The sequence below is a fragment of the Lampris incognitus genome, chromosome 10 (assembly GCF_029633865.1).
Source record: "Lampris incognitus isolate fLamInc1 chromosome 10, fLamInc1.hap2, whole genome shotgun sequence".
NCBI classification, from domain to species: Eukaryota; Metazoa; Chordata; class Actinopteri; order Lampriformes; family Lampridae; genus Lampris; species Lampris incognitus.
In genome coordinates this window covers 27635369-27662543 of record NC_079220.1, presented here as the reverse complement: position 1 = coordinate 27662543, position 27175 = coordinate 27635369, and the positions used below count along the sequence as shown (strand labels likewise).

General features: G+C 46.3%; 1 protein-coding gene across 1 annotated transcript in view; it reads left to right on the top strand.

The window, feature by feature from the left end:
* The first annotated feature begins 316 nt into the window (after nt 1–316).
* plekhh3 (pleckstrin homology, MyTH4 and FERM domain containing H3) overlaps nt 317–27175 on the top strand; it is a 52789-nt gene continuing 25930 nt past the window's right edge. The window contains exons 1-3 of the mRNA XM_056287716.1: nt 317–1005; nt 6981–7036; nt 21359–21453. Of these exons, the coding sequence (XP_056143691.1) occupies nt 871–1005; nt 6981–7036; nt 21359–21453 (286 nt within the window). The 5' untranslated portion in view covers nt 317–870. The remainder of the gene's footprint in view (nt 1006–6980; nt 7037–21358; nt 21454–27175) is intronic.

Below are 27175 nucleotides of genomic sequence, written 5' to 3'. Positions count from 1 at the left end.
TGTCTACGCCCTACAAAAAGAGATTTATTCAAAGCCGTAACTAGACATGTTCAATCCAGCAAGACATGACAATCGTTTTAAAGTATCACAGGCGAATCTGATGCCGACGGGCAAAAAAACGCTTTGTCAGTAGGCTTGATTATCTTATTAGCCAAAAGGCATGTGATAATCTCGTCAGTGGGATGGGCGGGTCTGAATGGGCGCGTCGTTCCGGGGCGTGTGTCCGCTCAGCCAGTTAAATGTTACATCTCATTGGAGGAGGCGGGGAGGCCCCGCCCCCTCCAGTCCTGTCTGGGACGCTGCATGCTTTGTTCAAAGTTAACTCAGGCAGTCGTTCACTTGAATAGACCCGCCTGTGTCAAGCTATCCATGAGATGGTTTAACAAGCTGTAGAAAACTTGGAATATCGTTTTTAATTTTCTTTGAGTGGTCTGACGGCATCGTTCATACACAACTGAACCAGCTGTGCAACCCAAAGATAAAAGTGTACTGTTGTAGGTTACTCAGTCTTCGCAAGTGTATGTACAGTGCCACAGCAAGGTGTCGTAATCATCAGGGGGGAGTCTTCCAGAAGGGACGGATTTTCATTCGGGTCCGATAACTTTCAATCGAGTCCCTTTGGGTTCTTGGGAGTGTATCGTCTTGCCATGCTCAGCCATTAGAAACTGACTTCTCCCGGTTTGTTCGAGAGCCTATGCTGCCCTTCACCGCTCTGTCTGGATATCTATGGAGAGCTTGTCCTGCATGCTTTCCCGCAGGTCCGGAGTTACTCGCCGCCAGCCGTTCTCTACAGGCACACACCGAGACAACGTCGTGAATGTTGACGTCACCACCTGGATAGTAGAGGACGATTAACTTAACCCGATTTGAATGCCTTTGCAAGGGTTTTGTTGGTTTCTGTGCTGCAGGCAGGGCTTCAGTTTGCTCGGACGGGACTATGGGGAGAAAGAGGAGGAAGAGTCTTTTGAATTGCGCAACAAGGAGGATTTGACTTCCAATGGACGGGTAAACTCCACCTGCAGAACACAGCCCCATACATAAATACTGAATAACTGAAGTTGTTACCCGGCGTGCTCCCCTTTGTGTGACAGTACGGCCCCCGAGATTCACGCAAGAAATGCGTAAAGTTAAACCGAGCGGTGCCGTTCGAGGCAGGTGTATTTGGTTGCGTTGCTTACCCCACTACGCAAGTTGCAAGTCACCGAACGTTTCGCGAACGGTGCCAATTTTAGCACCGAGATTTTGCCTGCGCAAGTGTGTCCGTGTGCGTTGCTTGAACTTTAAAGCGCCGATAAGTCGTTTGAAGACACGAAACTTACATGTCGTAGCCTATGACTTGTCATCACACGAGTGCCACCCGAGTTCAGAGGCGGTTGCGTCAGGTATATTCACTTTGACCACTTTTTGAGTTAGTCAGCTTCCGTCTTTGCGTTGCACGATTTGATGCTGGCGATCTTTAAACAAACGCGGTGGGATCGTCTGTGTGATGTGTCCGTAGCGTTAGAATACAATTATTTATACAGGGGGAGGAATGTGCCACTGCCCAGTCTGCTGTTTACATTAGTATGGCCGTGGTCTGCGAGGCCAAGGCAACGTTGAGCAATCCCATACAGTGTGATGCAAGCCATAAAACCCAAAGTTGAATTGAAGCGATCCTGTGTTTGGCCCTTGTCCACTCCATTGCAAACAAGACTGCGGCCTTGTCTTGTCTGTAATGTTAGTCATCCGATCGGGCAAAGAGAGTTCAGTATTGTCCACTCACTTTGTAAGGGGGGCATTGTTGCCTTGAATTGAGGTAGCCTTTTTCTGCCTGACTCGGTGTACAGTAATTCATGTACGATCCCCGAGGAGACCTTAATTGAATATGCTTTCAAATATTCATAAGGGAGATGTGTCTGCTTGTAATTCCCTATTTATGCGTCTCTCCGTTGCAGGACAACAAGACTTTTTGTCTAAATATATGTTCTTGTAAGTCGTCTACCTAAGTCCAGTCCAGGCATTTTACCTAATTATAATGTTATTTGGATACAGTAAGTCGCTGTGTGCAGTTGAGATGAAGCTTCCACTTTGGATAGGCAATCTGATGGTGAAAGTGATACCAGCTACTACATGTGTACGGGTTTCTAATAAACTTGCCTTCACTGTCATCTGCTTGCCTCCAACTGGCGGAACACCACCGACATTTGCATGTGAACGTTGGGAACAGATACGTTCTCTACATTTATTGTCTCAACAGAGGTATAACGGCCCCCAGAAGATGACAGATAAGAGCAACATCTGTTGCCCGGGGGGTATCAAGAGAGAGGTGTTGGTGTATAGCACCATTCTCCTTGGCAAACATCCCTGTCTTGATCGTGAGACGCCATCTGTCTGGTAATGTTGGCCAAAGAAACCCAATCGTGCCCCGTATCCTCAATCAATACAATATCATAGTGACATGTCCTAGTGGAGATGCCTGATGGCCTTTTAATGCAAGATACAGAGCCCTCCTTTTTGCAATAATCTCCTGAATCCCCTTCATGGAAATGTAACCTGTTCGCTTAATCATAACCTGATTTCAGTTGTCATTTGGTGCTACATTTACAGAATCGATGCTACAATGGGGGAGGGGGGGGGTCCTTGACGTTGGGTCATTTTGTTGTGGAACCAATGCTTCTCACAGAAGGGCAGGTATCGAGGGACCGCATTTTGATGCATCGTAAACTGTTCTTCAAAGATGGCATCAATGGGAGAATACCACTGAAATCTAGCATCCATCCCAAAGGCCAGTTTGGCCTTTATTTGTATACCTAAAATGTTTTTTTCCCCCATCGGTATTGATGAGACCTCTTCCATCACCCTAACTGGAAATTCAGTAGCACTGTACAAGTTGCTAGAAAATAATCAATCTGTTTTTATTAGCCAAAAGAGATTGTAAATATTTGGGCATTGACTGACTATGTCACTAGCTCCCATAGAACACATAGCACATAACATAAGAGTATAACACAAGATGACATGATTGCTAATAGCCCATTTTGGAAAACATTTGTAAGTTATCTATAATGATGATTTACTGAGCGTCGAGAGCACTACCTTATATAAAGTTTACTTTGCTTCCGTGAGTCCAGTCACAGCTCTTCACTGGTGTGACATCCCACATCAGCCTCTAGATGTTTATTATTTCTTGTTTCCGAGTGTTTAAAAATACTGATCGGCCTATGTTAATCCGTTAGAATGAGTGACATGTCCTCATTAAGCAACATTTCCCCTTCTCATGGTGTGATTTTTGCTTTAAATTATCATACTATTTCTCTCTCGGAAGGAAGTGCTGCTTCAGTGATGACGAAGATGATTTGCCTAGTAGTCAAAATTAGTAATGGTCCACTTTGGGCTGCTCTCGCCTTTTCAGTTTCAGTATATGATCAGCAATCTGAGAATATAACCTACCCACTGCAAATCCTGTTTCCTCCTCACCTTCCGTGTCTCTGGGTATTGTATCTGTCTGTCAATAGGTCACACTGAGACAATTAAGATGTGAGCCGAGCCACTCAAAGCCAACATCATTAAGTACACTTCTCAAAAGCCCTTCGGGAAACGTAGTGGGTCCCAGCGCTGTTTGGTTTTCCATGGTGTCAATGGTGGTTTGGGGGTGGGGCAGAGCAAAGGGTCGGAGATAGGTTAGAGGGCGGGCCCCAGGTTGGAGGGTGGGCCCCAGGATGAGTCCAAGGGAAAGCCCTTCAGGGCATCAGTCCATTGTTTACCCAGCATCCTCCATTACGTCCACTGTTTGACAAGCCACATTTTGAGACAGCGTGTCAGACCTCCCTCTGTGTGTAGGTTTGTGTATATGTGTGTGTGTGTGTGTGTGTGTGTGTGTGTGTGTGTGTGTGTGTGTGTGTGTATATGTGTGTGTGTTTAAGAGGCCTCTTCCCAGCTCCTGCCAGGGATGACCACAGCAAACCACAAGTCTGGAGTCTCCCTCACTTGGGCCTTCCAGAAACCTCACCACCATCTCCAGTGTTGTTTTCCAACACCATGCCAGAAAGATGCTCTGATGCATTACAGCCACAGTACCCGGGCCATAGGCAGCACACCAGTTCTTGCCAGGACTCTCAACTGAGGTTGGAATCATGACTCAGTTCTGACGCTGGTGCAGAGCTGGCCTGAGGAGCACAGGGCCAGTTCAGAACCTTCCCATGCATGTTTACAGTCCCCATTCAAAGAAACTACTCTGCCAACAGCTGCCCAAACAGGCACACAGAGCTGAATGCCTCCAGTGTTGAGACAGCAGGGCCCTAATTTTAGGACAGGACATCCGTCATTCTCTTGCCCCTTTCCATGTTTCCACTGAAACCGTATTCGGCTTTTTTTGTCGCATGAAACTGCATCTACCGCCGGGATAGCATTGTGAGTTATCAAAGCCCAGGCAGGAGTATGTGTGGAGTGCCGTTATGTGTTCTACTGGCGACAACTGACAGGCGCAGTCATCCCGCTTTACTGAGAGCCGTTAACAGGCGCTGCTGCTCTATCTTAAGGGGATGTCACGGTACAGTGGTTTATATTGGGTTTCCGTTGCGTCCCTACCTCACCACCTCCAGGCCACACATCTGCTCTTCAGGCCGACACTGGCAGAACCCAAGCATTTCCTCCCAGTTAGTCAGCCTCCCGGGAGAGCTGCAGGGGGAGAGAGAGAGAGCGGGAGAGGGAGAGGGAAAGAGGGAGAGGGAAAGCGAGCAAGGCACGGAAGTTGGCCATGGAACGAACACATCACAGCTTCTCCCTATTTCTCTTTCTCCTTCCATCCTCCGTGCTCGGCTCCAGTCAGGAGTGATTCATTCCCTGCCCATTCAGAGGAAGCTCCTTTGCCAGAATTCAGCGTCGCACGCTATATTCTTGTTTCTCAGCCAACCGCCTGTTAATGCTACTGAGAGGGGAAAAAAAAAAAGTTTTTCAACCTTGAAAATTTTTTTATTTTAACTTTTAAGTGATTACTCAAAACATGCTAGTATGAGCAGGCTGTTGTATTTAGCCTATTGGTCCTAGCTGTCTCAGTTTTCTCATCTTAACGGGGGGATGGGGGGGGTGGGTGGGGGGGTGGGGGGGATGGGCTGGTTGGTTTGGCTAAATCACTTTTAAATGACAGAGACATGGGTAGGGAATAGCACTGCAGCTCTGCCTCCATTCACAAATCACTTTATGACACCACTCACTTATTCTGGCTGGGCTAGTTTGACATTTACAGTACCTCACCCGGAGTTAAACATTAACTAAATCTCATTACTCACTCCTACATCTTTTCCTCATTTGCCTCAGACCATCTGCCCCACAACGGTCACATAGATTCCATGCCGGCCTATAAATTTGTAGTTCGTGTTTTCTTTGTTATTTTTGAGCTGTCCAAAAAGAGGCAGCAGGTTGTTTTTGCAGGGCAAGTCCTATACTTAGAGTAGTTTGCCCAGTAGTAAAGTGTGGTGTATGAGCTTGCGAGGGGGCCCAGAGCTGACCTGGATAGTGTTTCAGGTAGACTCGCAGGCCGGGTTAGGCTGGGGCAGCCACAGCACCGGGCTCAAGGCTGCGGCTCACAGAGACAACAAGCCAGGCGGCGGGGACACACAGCGCTGCCGTGGACAGCGGGGAATCTGTCCAAGTTGCACACAGGCGGGCTCTGATGTCTGATGGGGTTTTCCAAGGTCAGTTCAGGAATCTAGGGGCCAGTAAGCTGTAAAAGGAAACCTCCCTCACACGTCTCCTGCTTCACAGGGTCGTCCTGGAATGAAAAGTTCATTGTTTCACCCTTGAAATTTGATTTAGCTTGTCTAACAGCAGGGGCCCCATGTGTTGTCTGTTGATGCACTAAACCCAATTTCCATATGAATCCGATTGCCTGTGAGTATGGCAGAGCCATGCAAGTTGGCACAAAGGTTTTCGCTGGCTGTAAGATTCCCATACAACTGCTTACAGACATAAATGTCTACATTCGGATGGATAATGTATATTGGATCATCGGAGCACCAAAACCTTACCGATGACTCTTTGTCTGCTCGCTCTGTTCTTCCAGCTGTCGCAGGGCTGGTTTGCAGTAACAGCCAGTGTGTAAAGCTTTTGTGGTAAAACTGCGATATGAAGCCGTCATGAGGAATCAGGAATATTTATTTGCCATTTCATTCCATGCACCTGCGCACATGAAATGAAAGGAAATATTGTTTCCCCCAGCCCACAGCAGTGCAACACAAAGACAAAACGCATATCTAAACTACAAGAACACATATGTCCAAACTACAAAAAAAAACCTACAAAAACTACAAAACACATATATCCAACATATAAAAAAAACAAATTCACTGTCCAAGAGAGCGAACGCCAGGATGACTGTTGGAACTGCCGGTCTGCGTGGGCTAGCCGTTAGCTTAGCCTTACCCGCTTCTGCATCCTGTCAGACCACTCTCGGTGTTTCCTCCTCGGGGCACAGCTCCAGGCAGGGGCTGTGGTCCCTGGGCCCACCGGACACAGCAGACCAACCTACATAAAGAGTAACCATACATAGAGTAGCGTACATAAACTTATTCACCCTCTCTGCAGAATGAAAACAATCAGCATTTTGCTATTTGGTTGGAGCACAGTTGGGAAGGGCTCAAGAGTGTGTCAATTCTGACTGGACTTTCAAAGAACAGGCCTTTTTTTTATAAATGTAAAAACCCTTTCATGGTAACAACTGCATTTTAATATAATTCATTCGGCGAAAGAGCAAAGGATTCCTCTGTTCTTGACTGCTTTTGTTAAGCAAGTCGGTTTTTCTGCACGCCACATTTCTCTCCCATCAGTGCAGCCTTGCGATTGAAAGCCGTGCATTAAGGGAACCAAGCGGCTACGCTGCATAAACAGATAGAAAGATTACTGGACGCTCTGCAGTAATACTGGACACTGGGGACGGGGTTAATTGTCTGGATTGTGCTTTTCTCCATTTACACTGTTCTCTCTCGCCTCTCTTTTGTTGACAGAGTCCAACTGAAGTGGCTGTTTCTCAACCGACACGTACAGCGAATGGAACAAATGGGTAAGGACAGAAGATAGATGTGTGTGCGTATCTATCGCCGTGTGTGTGTGTGTGTGTGTGTGTGTGTGTGTGCATTTCAGCTTTTAGGAAGTAGTAATTCCTTATTTGTCACATGATTGTTCCTCTGAGCGCTGTATTTCTGTATTTCTCACCAAGCAGGTAAACGTAACAGCAGCTTATCTTTCACTTCCCTCTACAAAAGCGTGTTGGCTCATGAAGCTCTCGCCACAATACGCGTGTGCTAAACCACACGTGTACACACACACACACACACACACACACACACACACACACAACACACACACACACACATACCCTCACATATGTACTCAAACATCACATGATGCTGCCTCGCTGCAGTGGCTGTGTGAGTTCAGGTTTGGTAATGTGACTGTCGGTCATTACAGCAGCCCAGACCCAGCGATTCTCTGAGCAGCGTTTGCTCATCCGGATGGTGCCCATTCGAATTTTGTACTCTTTGCCCAGCGGGGGCCATTGAAGGCTGCCTGAGCCGATTAAAACGTCACCCCAGATCTTTGCAACCCATCGCTGTTAGCAAGCAGTCGATCAACTCTCACAAGTAACCACAACCCAATACCATCCAACCCTGACCTTTTCGTTCAGAGTGTGAACCGCTTCTTGATAATGAACTAGCATCTGCCCCCCCCCCCCCAAAAAAAAAACGATGTTCAAAGGGGTATTTGCAGACAGTGGGAGGGAGTGATATCAAAAAAAGGGATATGATATGGTGGCGCAGCCGTCAGCGCTGTTGCCTCGCAGCAAGAAGGTCCTGGGTTCGAACCCCAGGCTTGTCCAACCTTGGGAGTCATCCCAGGTCGTCCTCTGTGTGGGGTTTGCATGTTCTTCCCGTTGTCTGCGGTGCGTTTTCTCCGGGTGCTCCGGTTTCCCCCCACCATCAATAAAGACATGCATGTTAGGGTTAATAGGGTTAATCCTTGACCGAGGCATGGCGAGACGACTTGGAAGTTGGTCCCCGGGTGTTGCACAGCGGCTGCCCACTGCTCCTAGCTACACAGCTAGGATGGGTTAAATGCAGAGCATAATTACCCCATGGGGATCGTTATAGTATATAAAAAAACAAAAGGAGTGATGCATTGAACAGCTTAATCCAGCTGGTGGATGTGATGTAGCTAGGCCTTCCCTGCACCGCACTACAGTAACTACATTGCAGCGCACAAAACTATACTGCGTTACACTTCAACGTACCGTACTGTACTTCACTATACTATCTCTAGCATCACATGCCAATAATCCCTCCCACCCTCACCAAAATACCCCACTCTTCATCCCCCTCACCCAGCAATCTCTACATCTGCCTGTAAACGGCTCAGACTTGCAGTGAGTCACAAAGCCAGATGAGTTGGCATGCGCGCACACATTAATGAATAGAAGAGAGTCTGCAACAGTTCTCAACAAGAGGAAAGTGCCGACAGGAAAAGGGAGGGGAGGGGAGCGGGGGGGGGGGAGCAGCCGGGGCTGAGACATTCTGCCGCAATCTAGGGACATGCTGTCTCTTGAGACGTGAGGGAGAGAGGGCAGACAAGGAGAGAGAGAAGAGGCACGGTGCACGAACTGGCTGAATGACTCAGTCTCACCTCAGCAACACTCCCCTGAAGAGGTGTGGCTAACAGGAGGGAATGCCAGTGTACGTGTTGAGTGAGAGGGAACTCGTGTGTGTGTGTGTGTGTGTGTGTGTGTGTGTGTGTGTGTGTGTGTGTGTGTGTGTGTGTGTGTGTGTGTGTGTGTGTGTGTGTGTGTGTCACCTCCCCAGAGGACAAGCGAGGGCCTTGGGGCTGTCACATGGCGTGATTTAGCACAGGTTTTTGGAGGGAGTGTGTTAAAAGCCGGGCATATATAATTGCGGTGGGGGGAGATTAGGGGGGCATGACTCTCGGGGTCATTACCTGGCCAGAGACCGACTGGACACACCCAGAGGCATTCTGTGTAAACCGGGGCCAGGGGACGGGCACAAGGCAGGGCACCATGACGTAGTTGGAGACTGCCACATCCATTCATCTCGCATAACAGGCAGGACAGCTCGCACTCACGTTGTGCTTCTACCGGGCCGCTGAGTTAGAGTCTCTTGAAGGCGGCCATCAATCTCAACTAGGAAAGGAAAACTATGGGATTATGACCGAGACGTGGTTGTGATGAATTGGGGGAGGTTTTATGTTTGTCAAACTAGCTGGAGGTTAATATGTTAATGGTGAGATAATTTGTCACGCTGCAGGCTGTGTCGGGCCGGGGAGGGAGATAGGGCTCCCTCTGTCAGAGGAGCCTGGTGGGTGGAGACGTGTGTGTTGACTGGCCCAGAGAGTGTGGGCTGATGGAGGCCTCACCTTCACCAGGGCTCTGGCTTTTTTCTTTTTTCTTTTTCTTTTTTTTTTTGATGTTCAAAGCCATTTTGAATCTCTCAGGAGGAGTCTGATGTTGGAAAATGAGATTCATTAAATTGGCAAACCAGCGGCACGGCCTCGCACCCACTGGCACAGTCAAGTGGCCGGTGTCACGCTGGAAGATATTTATTGATGAGGAGGTGTTTTAGAAACATGTGGGTGTTTCTCAGGAAATCTGATGCGAAGCCCCGTCAGGTTATCTTTCATTTGCATAGCAACATTGCAGAATTGGAAGAGTCACATGTCACATTTTTGGTTCTGCGTTTTGCCGTCGTTGTTTTGTTTTAGATAAGAAAACACTTTGCAGCAAATTTTGCAATCCACTGGCTTCATTGACATTACTGTGTTCATATAACAGTGATAATTTCATATGTCTAGTAATATGAAAGCTACATTCGCTCACTCTCTCTGTCTCTCTGTTAGTTTCTCACTCTCTCTCTCTCTCTTCTTCTCATCTCTCTCTCTCCTCTCTCTCCTCTCTTCTCTCTCCTCTCTCTCTCTCTCTCTCTCACTGTCCTCACTGCTCGCTCACTCTCTCTCTGTCTCTCTGTTAGTTTCTCACTCTCTCTCTCTCTCTCTCTCTCTCTCTCTTCTCTCTCTCTCTCTCACTGTCTCACTGTCGCTCACTCTCTCACTGTCTCTCTCTCTCTCTCTCTCTCTCCACTGTCGCTCACTCTCTCTCTCTCTCTCTCTCTCTCTCTCTCTCTCTCTCTCTCACTGTCTCACTGTCGCTCACTTCTCTCACTGTCTCTCTCTCGCTCTGTCTCTCTCACTCTCTTTCTCACTGTCCTCTCTGTCTCTCTCACTCTGTCTCTCTCACTCTCTTTCTCACTGTCACTGTCACTCTCTCTTCTCCACCTCTCTTTCTCACTGTCTCTCGCTCACTGTCTCTCTCTCTCTTTCGCTCTCTCTCTCACAGTCGGTAAGGTTCTGCATGCCTCGTCTTTCAGCTGGTGTTCAACTCAATGCCAGCTTGTTTGATTTTTTTTTTAATTGTGGGCATTTCAAATGAATTCCAGTACATGGAACTTCTCTCAATAGTGGTTTTCTTTTGACGTTAGGTTTTGAGAAAAAGACTTGTTACCTTGAATAACGTGGAACTCCAGAATGTGCAAATATGGAGTTGTTCTCACTTGTTAGTGTTCCACCGCAACAAGTGGTGTAAGTATGTTGTAAAGATAGTTCAGTCTTGTGCTGTTTGTCCTAGCCTAGCATGGTAGCAGGCAGCTTACCCATGGTGTGGGTGATGGGCATGCCTCAGCACCAAATGGACAGACAAGTCCACTAAGTCATCGCTGTCTGTCCCCATAGTAAACCCCCATCAGCTTGCTCCCTCCCGTACTGCATAAACACTGTTTTAGATCATTACTTTCTTCCATCCCTGCCTTATTTCTGTTTCTCCCATTCACTTTCTCTCAAGTCCCCCCCCCCTTTTCTACTTAATTGTACCCAGCCAATTACCCCACTCTTCCAAGCCATCCCTGTCATTGTTGCACCCCCTCCGCTGATCCGGGGAGGGCTGCAGACTACCACATGCCTCCTCTGAGACACGTGGAGTCGCCAGCCACTTCTTTTCACCTGACAGTGAGACGTTTCACCAGGGGGATGTAGCACGTGGGAGGATCACGCTATTCTCCCCAGCTCTGCCTCCCCGACCGACCCGACCAGAGGAGGTGCTAGTGCAGCGACCAGGACACATACTCAACATCCGGCTTCCTACCTGCAGACACGGTCAGTTTTGTCAGTAGGGACGCCCGACCAAGCTGGAGGTAACACGGGGATTCGAACCAGCGATTCCTGTGTTAGTAGGCAATGGAATAGACCGCCATGCTACCCGGATGCCCCTTTCTCTCAAGTTTTTGAGCAGAATGACGGCTCATAGTACAAACCTGCACATGAAGAACAGTGGGCACTTTGAATACTTATCCATCTTCCTCTGGAGCCCACCCTGCCCCCAACGCCCCTGTCTCTAATGACTTATGATGCTCTTTGTCTGTCAAGAGCTAGACACTTGTGGTGTTGGATGTCAGACAATGAGGACTGAAAAATACTAGTGTAGTGAATGTCTTCTTTGGAATTGGTGTGTGTGGGTGAAAAAGAGCGTTGTTGAAATACATCTATATTTGCATGAAAAGACTTAGAAGGGGGGGCCGGCCCCAGGTAACTGTCTGCCTTGTCATCTTGATGGGCTGTCTGTCAGCTGTCCAGCAATGCCAAGATGTAAACATCTAATTCACATCGACGAGTGCCACCAATAAATAAGACTTCATTAACATTCTTTAAAGCTGGCAGTGCACTTCTCTCTTCACGAAACCGCCAAGCTAATCACGCACACGGTCTTCTTCAGAGTCACAAAGTCAGACTTCCTGCCCCCATCCCCACAACCACCTCCCCGTTTTTCTCAGAACACCATTTTTTGCTCTCTCTCTCTCTCTCTCTCTCTCTCTCTCTCTCTCTCTCTCTCTCTCTCTCTCTCCCCCTCTCTCTCTCTCTCTCTCTCTCTCTCTCTCTCTCTCTCTCTCTCTCTCTCTCTCTCTCTCTCTCTCTCTCTCTCTCTCTCTCTCTCTCTCTCTCTCTCATCTCTCTCTCTCTCTCATCTCTCTCTCTCTCTCTCTCTCTTTCTCTTCTCTGCCTTGTCCAGAATTCCTTGGCAGTGGTCTTGAGTAAACACTGTATTTTTAGCTGGGAGGTCATATAGGCCCACTCTTAATCACCACATTCTCATTTTCCCACCAGCCCAGTTTCAGCCAGAGGTCTGTGTGTGTGTGTGTGCGTGCGTGTGCATGTGTGCACAAATGCGTGAATGAAATTAATTCCTATAGAGAGAAACTTTGTTTATTGCTATGACCTACTGTATTCCTTTTAATGAAAGGGATATTTTCCTAGCAGCCTGTATTAGGACAGCGGATAATGTTGTTTTTTAATTTAATAAAAATAGAAGTTTTTTTTAATTTTTTAATTTGTGTATTATGAGTTGCAATGAAGCTAATGACCCAGTGCTGTCTCGGCAGAGTTCATACCCTCAAACTGATGCGTAGCTGTTTACATACCAGGACGTCACATCTGGGGTTGGAAAATTTATATTCACAATTTCCATTTTTCCATGGGTTCATACGCAGTATGGAAAAGTACGGAAAAGTATGGAATTTGATTTTAGTCATTTGCAGTCTGGATAAGTATGGGGGAAAAGAAAGAAAAGAGAGTATGGAAAAAATATTTGTGTTTTTCAGACTATTGCCCCTATTCTGTTTTCTGAAATATAAAATTCAGAATTTCTAAAAATAAATTGATCATACAAGCAGTGTTTTACATGGCGTTTGGAGCAGGCAGCCAGCGCAGCCAAAATGTTTACCACTGTGCGAGAGAGAGTGGGCCAGAGTGAGCTTGATGTCATCGAAAACAAGGCAAGAACGATGACATGTGACTGAACGCATACTCCTATGTGGAGCTGCCTCTACGTCTGTACGTCACAGCCTGCAAAACAGCTCTGCCCCAAGCGCCTTATAACTGTACCAAAAACGGACATTAGCGACCAAATTATTTGGAAAAAATAAATGCCGCAATATCTTTGAATTGCATATATACTGCACATAGCATCACTACCACTACTACTACTACTACTACTACTTCCTTTCGGCTGCTCCTGTTAGGAATCGCCACAGTGGATCATCCATTTTCATCTCTTCCTGTCCTCTGCATCTTTCTCTGTCACACCAGTCACCTGCATGTCCTCTCTCACCACATCCATAAACCTCCTCTTTGGCCTTCCTCTTTTCCTCTTCCTTGGCAGCTCCATATTCAGCATCCTTCTCCCAATATACCCAGCATCTCTCCTCCACACATGTTATGCAGTTATCAGAAAACTTAACGGACTATCTTTTCTGCATAAGGAAACCATACAGCTGCGTTCATAGTCATTTCCATGGACACAATGAATAAAGAAGGCTGCACAGACGCAGTGGAAATTAGATTATTTTACTTTTTCCAAGTCATTTTCGGTTCTTATTTATAAAAGAGACTAAAAATATGGGGGGAACAATAATGTAATATCATTTATTCAATATGTTAAAGGAAAATAATGCAAGTTTTCCAAGGGCTGGCTTGACAATCCCAAATATAAAGCCTGGTTGGCTAAGGATGCCAAATGGAAAAGAAAGCTAAATGCAAACGTTGTGTAAAATTCTTTGACATCTCCAACATGGGGCAGGCGGCAATTGTAAGCCATATGCGAGGGCAAAAGCACTGTCATCTTGTCACACCTCTGCATTCAGAGTCACGACGTTTTAGGCTCAACCCAATGTGAGACCAAGACCAACCACAACAAGCAATGAACCCGCCAACGCACCGGATGATGAACCGTGAGAATTTGAGGTAGTCAGTCTAGCCTTCAAATGACTAGCTAACGTTAGCAGGAGGTCTAGAAAGCTGGCGAACTGAAGCTAACGTCAGCTAATCATTGCAGTCAAGAGATCTAAAACATGCAGGACAAGGGGTCCTCCAGGAGAGGTTTGGGAAACGCTGCTGTAGGAGAATACACAGCAGTAGTAGGCAGTTGTTTGGAGACGGTCTCTGGTTGTTTGCAATGCAAGAGCTGCAATGCAAGGCTAAATAAAGAGCTGGTTGTTTGAATAAGTGCAGTGTTTTCTTTACTTAAGAAACACTAAGTCTATAAATGCTAATGTTTTATATATTTGATGCCTGAGACGTTGGAGTGGAGAAGAGTGCAGGCAAACCATGGTAGGTTGCAGTTTAGTCTAGAATTTGCCGTCTAGGACCCTCAATAGCCTGTTCATAGAACTTAATATTTTATAACAAGAGATTTTGGCCAAATGTATTCAGCGACAGGAAAAACTGAGTGCACACATAGCTACAATAAACTTTGTAACCTGTAGGTTGATGATAACGTAATGTGATGCACTTACTGCCTCAGATGTGGCCATTCTAATCAATGACGGACAAAATGTGTATCCTTCACATCGAAAGGAGCCAGTTGAGGTGGTTTGGTCATCTGATTAAGATGCCTCCTAGGCACCTTCCTTAGGAGGTTTTCCGGGCACAATCCAACTGGGAGGAGACCCTGGGGTAGACCCAGAACTGGCTGGAGGGGACTGCATGTCCAATCTGGCCTGTGAATGCCTTGGGATTCCCCAGGAGGAGCTGGAGGGCATTGCTGGTGAGAGAGACATCTGGAGTCCCCTACTTTGCTTGCTGCCGCTGCAACCTGACCCTGGAGAAGCAGCTGATGATGAGATGAGATGAGCTGCAGCTACATCCAGTAGCTCAATGAGAACCTTTGTGAGTGGCCAGAGGTTCTGTCTGTGGAAGTGTACTGGGTGCTCGATGTCATGGAGAAGCATGGCTCCTTCAACAGCTGTACTGGGAAGGGTGACCTTTTTCGTCTTATGTTTCCAGACAGTAATATTGCCTCCAAGTTCACTTGTGGGGATGACAAAGCAGCTTACTTGACAACGTTTGGTATTGCACCACATTTCTCATCACTACTTTTGTCAAACGTGAAATCTTCTAGTGACTACGTTCTACTTTTTGACAAGAGTTTGAACCGCCCCCTCCAGTCAAAACAACTAGATGTGCACATACACTTTTGGGATAGAGACTGTAAGTACAAGGTTTTTCGACTCTCATTTTCTAGGACATGCATGTGCTGATGATCTGTACAAAACCACTACATATCAACTGCAACACTGTTGGGATTCATGGCATATTGCAGCTATCAATGGATGGACTGACTGTAAACTGGAATCTGTTTGACACACTGTCCATGGACTTGGAAGAGGAGATTGGCTGCAAACTCCTCAGCATAGGAAGTTGTGGACTACATGTAATGCACAATGCATTTAAAGCTGGCAGCAATACAATCACTTGGGACATTGAGCACATTCCAAATTGTCTTATCGTCTTTTTAAGTACTCCCCAACCAGGCGTGAGGATTATGCCAAAGTAATAGGTTCAACTGTTTTCTCTCTCAGGTACTGTCAACATAGATGGATAGAAAATGCCGCAGTGCTAGAAAGAGCCATTACCATATGGCCACAGATCCAGTATATGTAGCTAATGTTAATGCCTCTAAAGTACCACATCCAAAAAAACAAGTCTTTTGAGTCTGTTGAAAAGGCATGCTAATGTAGTGATGACCAAAGAACTGCTACACTCTGCTGGCTGTGTAAGACAGAGGCACCATGTGTACCTTGATGAGGAAAAGAAGAAGAGGGGACACACACAACAAACACATAAATGCAAGGGTAGTACGGGATGAGGTGGATGAACTCAAGATGAAGAGACAAAAGCTTCAGACCAACATAAATGCACTTCTGACATCTGCAGATGAACTTGCATTTGAAGCAGAAGCCACTGACAAGATCTATGTGCTTGCAAACCTCAAATGCCCTCAGGAAAAGTGCAAAAGATTAAGAACAAGAGGTAATGAAATATGACAAAGACATTGAAAAGAAAATCAATGAAATGAAGAAACTTTGAGGGTATAGCCTAGCCATGGCAGTACAGGTCAGACCTGTGTGTGTGTTCCTCTTCACAGTGGTTCACAGCACTTTGTATTTTTAGAGAGCAAGTGGGGTTTGAGGGTAAAAAGTCAATGGGAGAGTGTTCTTAAACTTTTTGTGACTGATGATTTTAAATTTTGTTCTAATGTATGTCAAGGTCTCAAAGGGCTTTTTTTTTAAACTTTATTTATAGTTATTTGTTAAACAGTGTTTACGAGTATGTTATGTTTTGCTCCATGTAACAGCGAGAAGCGAAGTTAGTGGACTTTAGTTCTCTTTTCCAGTTCCCTGGTGAATTGTACATGAACATCCATTCTCTTACTGTCAGGGTTGAAGGTATACAGTTATTTAAGTTTACATGACAAAAACTGAATAATTTGCACTGTTTTAGCATTGCAGCTTGAATAAAATGCTGTGCTTTGAACTTGTCTGGGTTTGGTGTTAGTTGATTTGTATTAGCTATAGTACCTAGCTACAATCTTCTGGCAATTATGTGGCAATATAATAGCATCTACATAGTCAGAATTTAACATACATGTTAACAGCTGGATTTTAAAACCATTTATTTACATAATAAACCTCTAGCTATTTGTACTCAGAGTTCAATTATGGTCTGAAAAATCTACCGAGAAGTCTGGAAATTTGAGTCTGGAAAAGTATGGAAGTTTGAAATGGCAAACGCGTAGGAACCCTGTATACCCGTGTCCATGCAGAGGGGCATGTTTTACGATCTGCTGGCTGTCTGTTCTCTTGGTCATAAGGATGCTCTTTGTATTTCGGGGCATGTCTGTGCTCAGACAGTCCGCGGTCACCCGAGCCCAAGAGCAAGGATGCTGCTTGTCTAACTTTAATTAGTGTCTCAACGTTTTGATTTGACTCTGGACTGAAATCAATCACTGGCTACTCTAGTAGCTACTGCAGGGCAGACGGCCTCAGCCTAATCGACAATTTTGTTTGGCGTATTTCACCATGGCAACCTAATAGTCACCGTGATGGTACTGCAGACCAAAAAAAAAAAAAACAAAAAAAACCCCATCCTATCATGCCGACCTTGATTCAATACTTAGGAAACGCCCGTGCACCTTTGCTTTGGGCGGACCAGCAGTATTGTATTCCTTTGTGGGTCTGTTAAAGAGTTGTGTGTGTGTATGTGTGTGTGTGTGATTGTGAAAGTAGGCCGTACACAAACTAGTGGCACTGGCCATCGATGATAGACAGATGAACATTGAGCTGCTCAGCTCTTAATTTGCCCTCAAATATTCACTGAGCCATGTGAGCACATTGTCTAGACAAAGCCTTGTTGGTTCCACCACCACACACTTTTATACTACACACCACAATAAATTAGTCTGTGTTTTGCATACACACTACACACCGGCGATAGGACAGCCACACTCACACCACCACCAAATGGGCTGAAATTTTTACCTTTGGTTCACTTTTCAGATCATTTGAGGTTCATACAAGCCCAAGTGTTTTTATGTTGTCTCTTGTCTCTATTCCTCGAATCCTATTTCCTAGTTTTTGGTTCCCTCGTTCCCATAGCCTCTCTCTCTCTCTCTCTCTCTCTCTCTCTCTCTCTCTCTCTCTCTCTCTCTCTCTCTCTCTCTCTCTCTCTCTCTCTCTCTCTCTCTCTCTCTGTTTTTTTTTTTGCACCACTGTAAGGTTTCCATTTATTTGGGGCAAACTGCAGTGTTTTTATTTGCTAGTCTGGGCTGACTTACGCAATCTGGACTGCAGAGTTTTTCCATGTATTCCATGTGTTCCTTTTCCCTTCTGTACACAAAAATCACATGTTTTTCTTCTCCCCCGTGTTGTGTTTTTTTTTCTCCTTTGAACTGAGAGCACTGCACTGTCAATGTATCTCGCACAAAAAAAGCCATGTTTTTAGCTCAAACAAGGCCCAAACCTCAGTGTAGATGAAATACCTGGCTTCCATTTTCAACAGATCATTTCAGACTTTGATATTTGAGCAGTCTAACAGTAAAGCGGCATTCCTCCCCCCATTTTCTTCAGCAGTAGGTAAAGGAGGGAGAGAGAGAGAGAGAGAGAGAGAGAGAGAGAGAGAGAGAGAGAGAGAGAGAGAGAGAGAGAGAGAGAGAGAGAGAGAGAGAGAGAGAGAGAGAGAGAGAGAGAGAGAGAGAGAGAGAGAGAGAGAGAGAGAGAGAGAGAGAGAGAGGTCTGGGGTCTGTGGTTCTGCACTCCCTTCTCTATGCTGTCTAATCCCTGTGTCAAATTGTTTCCTGTTCTCCACAGGAAGTTGGCACTCAAGGCCCCACAGTCACGGCCTTTTGCTGAGGCTTCTGGGAATGCGGGGGCGATAGAATGGGGGGTTTGGGGGCTGGGGGGGAGGGGGCTGGTTTTGTGTAGTCAGGGCTGCCGGACAGCTGTGGAGGTCCCGGAGCCCCATCTGACAGCCTGCTTAGACGTTCTCCAAGCTGTAGCATTCGACGGCGTCTCTTTATTTTTTTCATTAATATATATTTTTATAGATTACCCTTGAGGCATTTCTGCTGTATTAGTCAGTACTGCTGAGAGTGGACGGGACAGACAGGACAGGAGTGGTGGGAGCAACCATGCAATTCTAACCTCCTGTGTCACAAGCATGTCACGTTAGCCCAGTCCCCGATCATCTCTGAGGCTCTATATAAGGCTCACTTCAACTTTACTGCAACCACAGGCATACTCCTCATCTTACCAAAAGTGCCAGCCTTCCACTGGCCCTGACCCCAACCCCTGTACCCCTCACCCCCCACCACTTCCCACTGGCCTTCTAGCCCGGGAGACCCTTCAGCGATTTGGCCTTCTTTTTTTTTTACAACGCTGTCTTGAAGAGCTTAACTTGTAATGCTGTGTGGGCGCTGAAAGCCGAAACTCAGACGAACTCAAGCCATTGTTTCTCTTTCATCTACTGCATTTTTTTTTTAGCATTCACTGCACAAGAATTTACGTTGGGCTTCATGTTTTCGCATCAGATTTCCTCTAAACCGCCCCCCCCACACACACATTTTAATTGATTGAGTAGCCATACTGTGGCAAGTCATGACTTTGATGTTGTGCTGTCTGCAGTCAGTCACAATGGGGAGACAGATGGGCCCACTGATTCCAGTAAGGCCACATTGAAAGTAAAGGTCAGGCTTTTTAGACTATGAAAGGTCAATACTAGAGTTTCAACACACACGCATACGCACACACACACAAACACACACACGCACACACTCCCTTCCTTCCTTGTCCAGAAAGAGGTGGGGAAGGTCAGCGCCTTTTGTCGCTGACTTTGAAGGTATTTCAGGCGCAACAGGGACAGATCAGTTGAGAGGTGAAAAGCCTGAAACCCGTGCTTGTGGTATGCAGAAATGCCAGCTTTTCTTAGAATTCTGCTAGCATGGAAGTCGAGAACGATCTCAACTTCCAAGAATATTTTTACACGTTGGACTGGTATGTTTACCACATGGCCTAAGTCAATGGACCACGAAAGGGAAATTGGCCCATTTCATTGCTTCAAGACTGTCATTTTAAATTCCTGGACAGGACGGTTTATGCTGTACTGGACAGTACTGTTAGGGCTATTTTTCAAATCTGGGTCTCAGAACTCCTCTGCACGGCTCTTGACATTTTGGATGTATGCCCAGTGTGGACAATAGCACAAAATAATCCCAGGCTTTGAATATAAAGGGCCTCACAATTCCAATGCACACTAGGCAAGATCCAGTTGTGACTAAGCTTTCTATAGATTAAACCCTTGTCTGGATTTGGCCACATGTAGGCCAGCACCGTCTGTCTACATGCATGTCTGTTTGTGTATCGGGGGTTATTAACAACCTCGAATTAGAGCTGTCCTCACATTTCTTGGTTTTATTTTAAAGCCTTTACGTGGGATGCTTGGATGCAGGGACTGCTGGACTTCTATGTTAGCTGCTGCCTCAACTGGTGTGTTGGCTTAGTTCTGTAGCCAGACTGAGTATAATGTGACATGGACCATGACCCTCTCATTTCCACCCCGACATCCTCATGATGCCTTGTGTAATTTGTACACACACACAGAAGAACTGGACTGGTCTGCCATATAGTGTTTCATTGTGCATGTCTGAGCATCAGCTTAAATTAGAGCCTGATGCAAGGATCTGTAACTGTAAGTGCATTTGATATATGGTATGAATTTTACGCGTGCATATACACACACAAACTGTGCACATACACACACACACAAAGATGCACACAATCTATAATGGGCTACTGATGCAGAAGTAAGGTCACAGGGGTCAGCCAGAGCAGAAAAGTAGATAAGATGGGGTCAGAGCAGACAGACTGAAGGAAAGGAAATCGCCTGTTCAGTCATGTAAACTAAGTCAGAGAAGGGAGGCTATCTTCAGACTCATTGTCTCTGCCCTCCGTATGGAGGAACTTTCCGGCACTATCGGATCAATAATGGTGTGTATCAGCGGGTGGCTGAATTAGGTAGCTAAAGGCCGATTATTCCTGGGAGCGGGGCTTGGGCCAGCCGAAGTCATTTCCTGTGCAGTGTTCTCAGCTGAGGGGAGGATGGAATGAAGAAGGAGGTGTATCTCACTAGTTAGATGCAGGAAATGGAGAAAATAAATGAGTAATTAGGCAAATAAACGAGGAGAGATAAACCTCCTAAACAATCTAATAGAGCTGGAAATTGGCTTCGGCTGGAGATAACAAGCTCTGTGGTCCCCTGCACAGTTTGCCTCCAACCAGATGTTGAGATGTCAAACCTGGCCAACATCACATGGGTGGTGGTGTTGCTGGTTTCGTCCGGAGGCACATCACAGGTAGAGCTGAGCAGAAGCGAGGCAGCAGGTCTTACAGATGTGGTTGTTGTCAGCTTTTGGTTTTAACTATTCAGGGCTGTGTTTGACCTCTTGAACTCTCTATATTCCTCTGACCAGCATGAGCTGGCTGGCTGGGAGTCAGACTGGCGTCGCTCTGTCACTTTTATTTTCAGTGCCCCCCCGCACACACGCACACACACACAAACACAAACACACTTGGCTCGCCGGCTGAAGTGGTAAAAGAGAGACGAGCTGTCACCAGTGGCGTGGTATGTATGGAAGTTTGTGTGTGTGTGTGTGTGTGTGTGTGTGTGTGTTAGTGTGTGTGCGTGCGTGCATGCAATTGTAGGCTGCTAAGGAGGGAAAACAGGAGCTCACGGGAGAAGAGATATTCACAGCACTTCTTCAACCTCCACCTCTCCCCCCATTAACCAAGGGTGTCGGAGGGGCTGGTGGTGGTGAGGGGGCGGGCTCACCCACGTCTCTGGGCCAGTTGGCTATGAAATGGGAGGGAGCGGTTAGTGGGAGTTAGTTGGTCTGGAAGGAGGAAGCAGGGGTTTATTTACATTCTGCTCCCACTCTTTCATGCAGGCACACTGTATCAGAAGTTTCCGACGAGATGAAGAGTCTGATCATAGAGAAGAATAAGATTGGCCAGGAGGAAGACCCTGAGCTGCTGGTCAAAGGTGAGTCTGAAAAGTGCTGTGCTGTTTTTGCAACAGTCACTCCTTTCTGTCAGGGACCGGCTCTAATCAGTTGTGCGACCAGTATTTGGCTTTGTTGGCCAATAAGGTCAACCCAGGGCTAGAATATGCCAACTCATTGCATGCAGATCGTTCAACTTGGTCTCATTCTGCTCGGATAAGTACTGTCGAAATCCCATGCTTTTCTGTTGAGCTATGACTGACACCTCCGGGACCACATGTGGGCCACAGCTGCTCCTCTTTTACCCTCTGCTCCCTGTTTTCACAAAATGATGGCTACCGATGTTGGGAACGGTGCCTTGGCATTTCTGTTGCTTTTGAGGAATGATCTCATAGGCTATTTCTGTGTGATTCTCCTGCCGCTCAGAGAGGGAGCAATAAAATGCCAGCGCATGGATAAGTTACGTCCTGTTTGGGATGGCGGCAGTCTGATCGGCTAATTCTGACGGCAGTTACCATGCATCCTTGGTTAGCAACAGACCCCGTGGCCCACATCCCCACCCCTCCCTCCAACCCAGTGTCTCTGACTCGCCGTCTGAGGAGACGATGGGGTGGCAGAGAGGCACATTCCTTCCCAAAGAGAGGATGGCAACCTCCCCTTTGGCCCCTGAGGAGGCTGTCATCCCGCTGGCATTTCTACCCTTATGGCCCCCACCCCCAATTACCCCCATATCTCAAAGCCACAACCATATGATTCCTCAGGGCATCAGATAATCCCTCTCATTTTCTTTATTATTGCTCTGGGCTGTGTGCAGGGCTATGTTTTCAAAAGCACCTCTATTAAGGCCCATCCTCCTGCCCAATGCAGTTTTTCAACAGGACATCTCCAGGCTACAATGTGGCCGGCATGTTGCTCCCCACAGTGTAAAATAGGCCACCAACATAGCAGTGAGAAATCAATGAAGGCAGGATGGATTTTAAAACGCACAGGCATGCCAGCAAGAGAAATGGGTGGTGACCTTGCTTTATTGATGGATCTTTGTTGATTTACAATGAATTTGAATGGCTCCTCACATGATTCAGAAGCTCATGCGCTCCACTAAATTACAATCCCAATTTCAGTATACATAAATATCTGTGATCCAGGCAGACACAGTTGTGGGAGAAAAGTATAAATTCTGAATTAAATAGATTAAATAAAATGTAAATAAATTAATAAATTCTGATTGAAGTATTAATTCTGATTAATGACGTTCATAATTCATTCCAAAATACTATATTTTGGAGTTATTTCTTGATATTTCAAAGATAAAGACTGGTCCAAAATCAAGACCCTGCAGCCATCTTCCATGCAAAGGCTTTGTAATGAAATTACAGTTCGGAAGTCCATTTACATTTTTAAAATGCAAACAGGAGTTTCATGAATGGTCAATTGGCAACATTAACTACTGATATCAAGGAATTTTCCAAGTCTCAATAATTGAAAACTGATAGAAAATGGCCCCCAGAAATTGGTGACAGAGAGCAGAGGGGGGAAAAAAAAGGAGAAAAGAAAATCTGTCACACTGCATGAAGGACATGAGTGAAAGATAACAATTTTTTTGTGCTATGTTAGCAAAATTAAAGTAACGCCAATACAAATCTGGCACATCCATTTTTGGCCATTGGCTGTTAAAGAACTCATATGAAGATGTTTTTGACCAGAGGAAAATATCTTTAAACACAAGATAACTTGTAATTGCAGTGGTATTCCTTGATGGGTTCTCATTCTAACAATGATTTTGTAATCATATTCTCTTTGCTGTATATTTTTCAGATAGCAGGTATGTGATTTTACAGCAAAACATCTGTGTAAAAACATGTTTATTTACAATGTTGAGGTCTACATCTTAGTTCTTCAAATTCCATGAAACACATTTGGTCAGTAGAGATGGAAATGGATTCAGTGACGGAGACTTTCAGTATTTGCTCAGTGAGCTTGAGGGGGCAGGGCATCCAGGGTCAGGGGTCACAAATGAAACAAATTAAGGGCGAGCCATGGCCCCCAGGGGGGACATTAGCAAGCTACAGAGATGGGATCCAGATGGGGAATCATGGGAGGGATGTGCAGGGGGTCCCTGGACTCTCCGGTCTCTCTTTCTCCCATTTTCCCTTACCTACGTCACCGCCTGAAGCTCCTAAAAAGCCCAGCAGCTGCAGGGCCATCTCAATTGAGACCAATACAAGAGAGAGTTTTGATGGTTAAGACCGAGACCAAAAGTGGTCGAAACTGAGTATGAGACCAATTATAATATGTCCATCTTTTGACATACTGTAGCTATGAGTTACACAAACGATCTATATGCGTAGGCAGTGTTAGGGCATCAGGTATGGGGGAGCTAAATTTGCAAAACATTACAGTAAAGGTAAAAAAACAAAACATAATTTTAAACCAAATAAGCCTACATTGCTGAGTGTAAAGACAAATTATTTATATCCTGTTTGAAATACTCTGCGAACTGACCCGCCGCTGTTTGGCGTTCCCGTCAGCTAATGTTAGCTATCGCCTCCGTCGCTTCTGTATGACGACAGTACAACGAGCAATCACCCTCTGTCTCTTCTGTATGACAACTGTATTCGTACTCAACCAATCATAGCACAGACAGACGAATATTAATTAGATCGTTCAACGGCCTATGTTATACCTGGTTCCCTGGGTCCAGACCTTTGCCTCTGCCCACTCCACCAAATTGACTAATTCTACTGGTCTGGCATCATGACATGCATGGGTGGTGTTCTTGGTTCCTCACTACTACTACTACTACTACAACTACTACTACTACTACTTTCGGCTGCTCCTGTTAGGGGTCACCACAGCGGATCATCCATTTCCATTTCTTCCTGTCCTCTGCATCTTCCTCTATCACACCAGCCACCTGCATGTCTTCCCTCACCATATCCATAAACCTCCTCTTTGGCCCAACTCTTTTCCTCTTCCCTGGCAGCTCCATATTCAGCATCCTTCTCCCAATACACCCAGCATCTCTCCTCCACACATGGCCAAGCCATCTCAATCTTGCCTCTCTTGCTTTGTCTCCAAACCCTCCAACTTGAGCGGTCCCTCAAATATAATCGTTCCTAATCCTGTACTTCTTCGTCATTCCCAGTGAAAATCTTAGCATCTCCAACTCTGCCACCTCCAGCTCCGCCTCCTGTCTTTTCATCAGTGCCACTGTCTCCAAACCATATAACATAGCTGGTCTCACAACCATCTTGTAAACCTTCCCTTTAACTCTTGCTGGTACCCTTCTGTCGCAAATCACTGCTGACACTCTTCTCCACCCACTCCACCCTGCCTGCACTCCCCGTCACTTTCGACAGTTGACCCCAAGTGTTTAAACTCGTATGCCTTCGTCACCTCCACTCCTTGCATCCTCACCATTCCACTGTCCTCCCTCTCATTCACGCATAGGTATTCTGTTTTGCTCCTACTGACTTTTATTCCTCTTCTCTCCAGTGCATACCTCCACTTCTCCAGGCTCTCCTCAACCTGCACCCTACTCTCACAACAGATCACAAAATTGATCACACCCAACTTGCGGGGCATATGTGCTGATAACATTCAGCAATACACCTTTGATTTCCACTTTCATACTCATCACTCTGTCTGACACTCTCTTCACCTCCAGCACACTCTTGACATGCTCTTCCTTCAGAATTACCCCTACCCCATTTCTCCTCCCATTCGCACCATGGTAGAAGAGTTTGAACCCACCTCCAATACTCCTGGCCTTACTCCCCTTCCACCTGGTCTCTTGCACACACAGTATGCCTTACCTTCTTCTTTCCATCATATCAGCCAACTCTCTCCCTTTATCAGTCATAGTGCCAACATTTAAAGTTCCGACTCTCACCTCCACACTCCACTACCCTTCCCCCTCTCTCGCTGCCTCTGGACATGCCTTTCCCCTGTCCTTCTCCTTCGCCCAAAAGTAGCACAGTTTCCACCGGCACTCTGCTGGTTAACAGTACCGGTGGTGGTTGTTGGTAACCCGGGCCTCGATTGATCCGGTATGGAAATCTTATTTATGATCCGCATATTTGATTTGGCAAAGATTTTACGCCGGATGCCCTTCCTGACGCAACCCTCCCCATTTATCCGGGCTTGGGACCGGCACTAAGAATGCCCTGGCTTGCACATTCTCAGTGGCTGGGTTTCTTGGTTCCTGAATAAAGTTCATAAAGAAGGAGAAAAAATGGACAGCAGTTTCTCGGTTGAAAGAGATTATCCAATGAGCACCACAGGGGGGAGGGAGAACTAACGATTAGCCAATCAGCGCCACGGGCGGGACAAACGCCGTTGTCAAGCAGTTGTCTAAAGCAGAATTACCCGACATCTCGGAGACGTTCACTTAATGGCCTCTTTCCCGTTTGGGGTCCTGAATAATATTCTTGAATTGAATATGACCCCTCAATATCACCCGAAATCGTAGTTTGTTTTTACTTTGCTCCGTTCCACCCTTAAAACCCTGGCAAGTTGGATACGTTGGTGTCTAGTGATTGGTTAGGCAAAATCGAATCCCCCTCCCCCACGGAAATCCATTGGGGTGGAGGCAATGTCTGACTGAAGATGGAAACGGAGTGTAACGAGTTGATAATTCTGTCTGATATCGGGCAATATTTGGCGTTGAATCGTGCTCAGTTAGGCGCCTCTTCACGGGGGGACTCTACTCTGCCGGGATAGACACTCAATTCTGAAAGAAGTTGTACGTCTTTCTGCCCTTCTTGGGCAATGATAGAATGACGTGTCTTTGATAGGCTTTTTGTAGCGCTGTCTTTGAGCACAAATTTAAGGTTTTTTTTTTTTTTTAACGTTGCAGCGTTTTCCTCCGCAATGTGCGCACCTCAAAGGACAACCCGTTCTCGTCAAATACAGTGTCCTCCAGCTGGCTCGGGTTCAGGCCGCACTTTTTTATGATGGTCTTCAGTTGGTCTTTGTACCGTTTTTCTGGCCCCCTGCCAAGCGGCAGCCAAGATGTAGCTGGCCATACAGCACTTTACGTGGTAAGCGCTCCTTCGGCATCCTGATGACGTGACCGAGCCAGTGAAGTTGGTGCTGGGTGATGGTAGCCGCCATGCTGATGCAATTGGTCTTGCGGAGTATTTCAGTATGAGGCACTCGGTCACGCCAGGTTATCCTCAGGATGCATTGTAGGCATCTGATGTGGAAGGCCTCAAGCATCCTGAGATGGTGGCTGTACAGGGGCCACGCCTCACAGCTGTAGAGGAGAGTTGTGATGACAACTGCCAAGTAGACAGATATTTTGGTGTGGAGGTTGAGGTCTTTGTTTTGAAAGACCCTTCTCCTAAGTCTGCCAAAAGAGGATGATGCTTATTTAATCCGGTTTTGTATCTCCCTGTCGATGCTGCAGTCGTCAGAGAGGAAGCTGCCCAGGTATTTGAAGGATTCTACTGTTGCGAGTGGTTTGTCGGAGATGATGGAGGTTGGTGAATGTGATGGAGGAGTAGATGCCCACTGGCATACTACTTCAATCTTTGCGTCGGTATTTGACAACCTGCTCAGGCGGCCTGTCCAGGGTGTCCCCCCGCCTGCCACCCAATGACTGCTGGGATAGGCTCCAGCATCCTCGCGACCCTGAGAGCAGGATAAGCGGTTTGGATAATGGATGGATGGCCAAAACACGTCACAAACAGTGACATGACGTGCACGATCACACGCAAATTACGAGCGGCCATTTTTTTTATACATTTATTTCTAATTTTT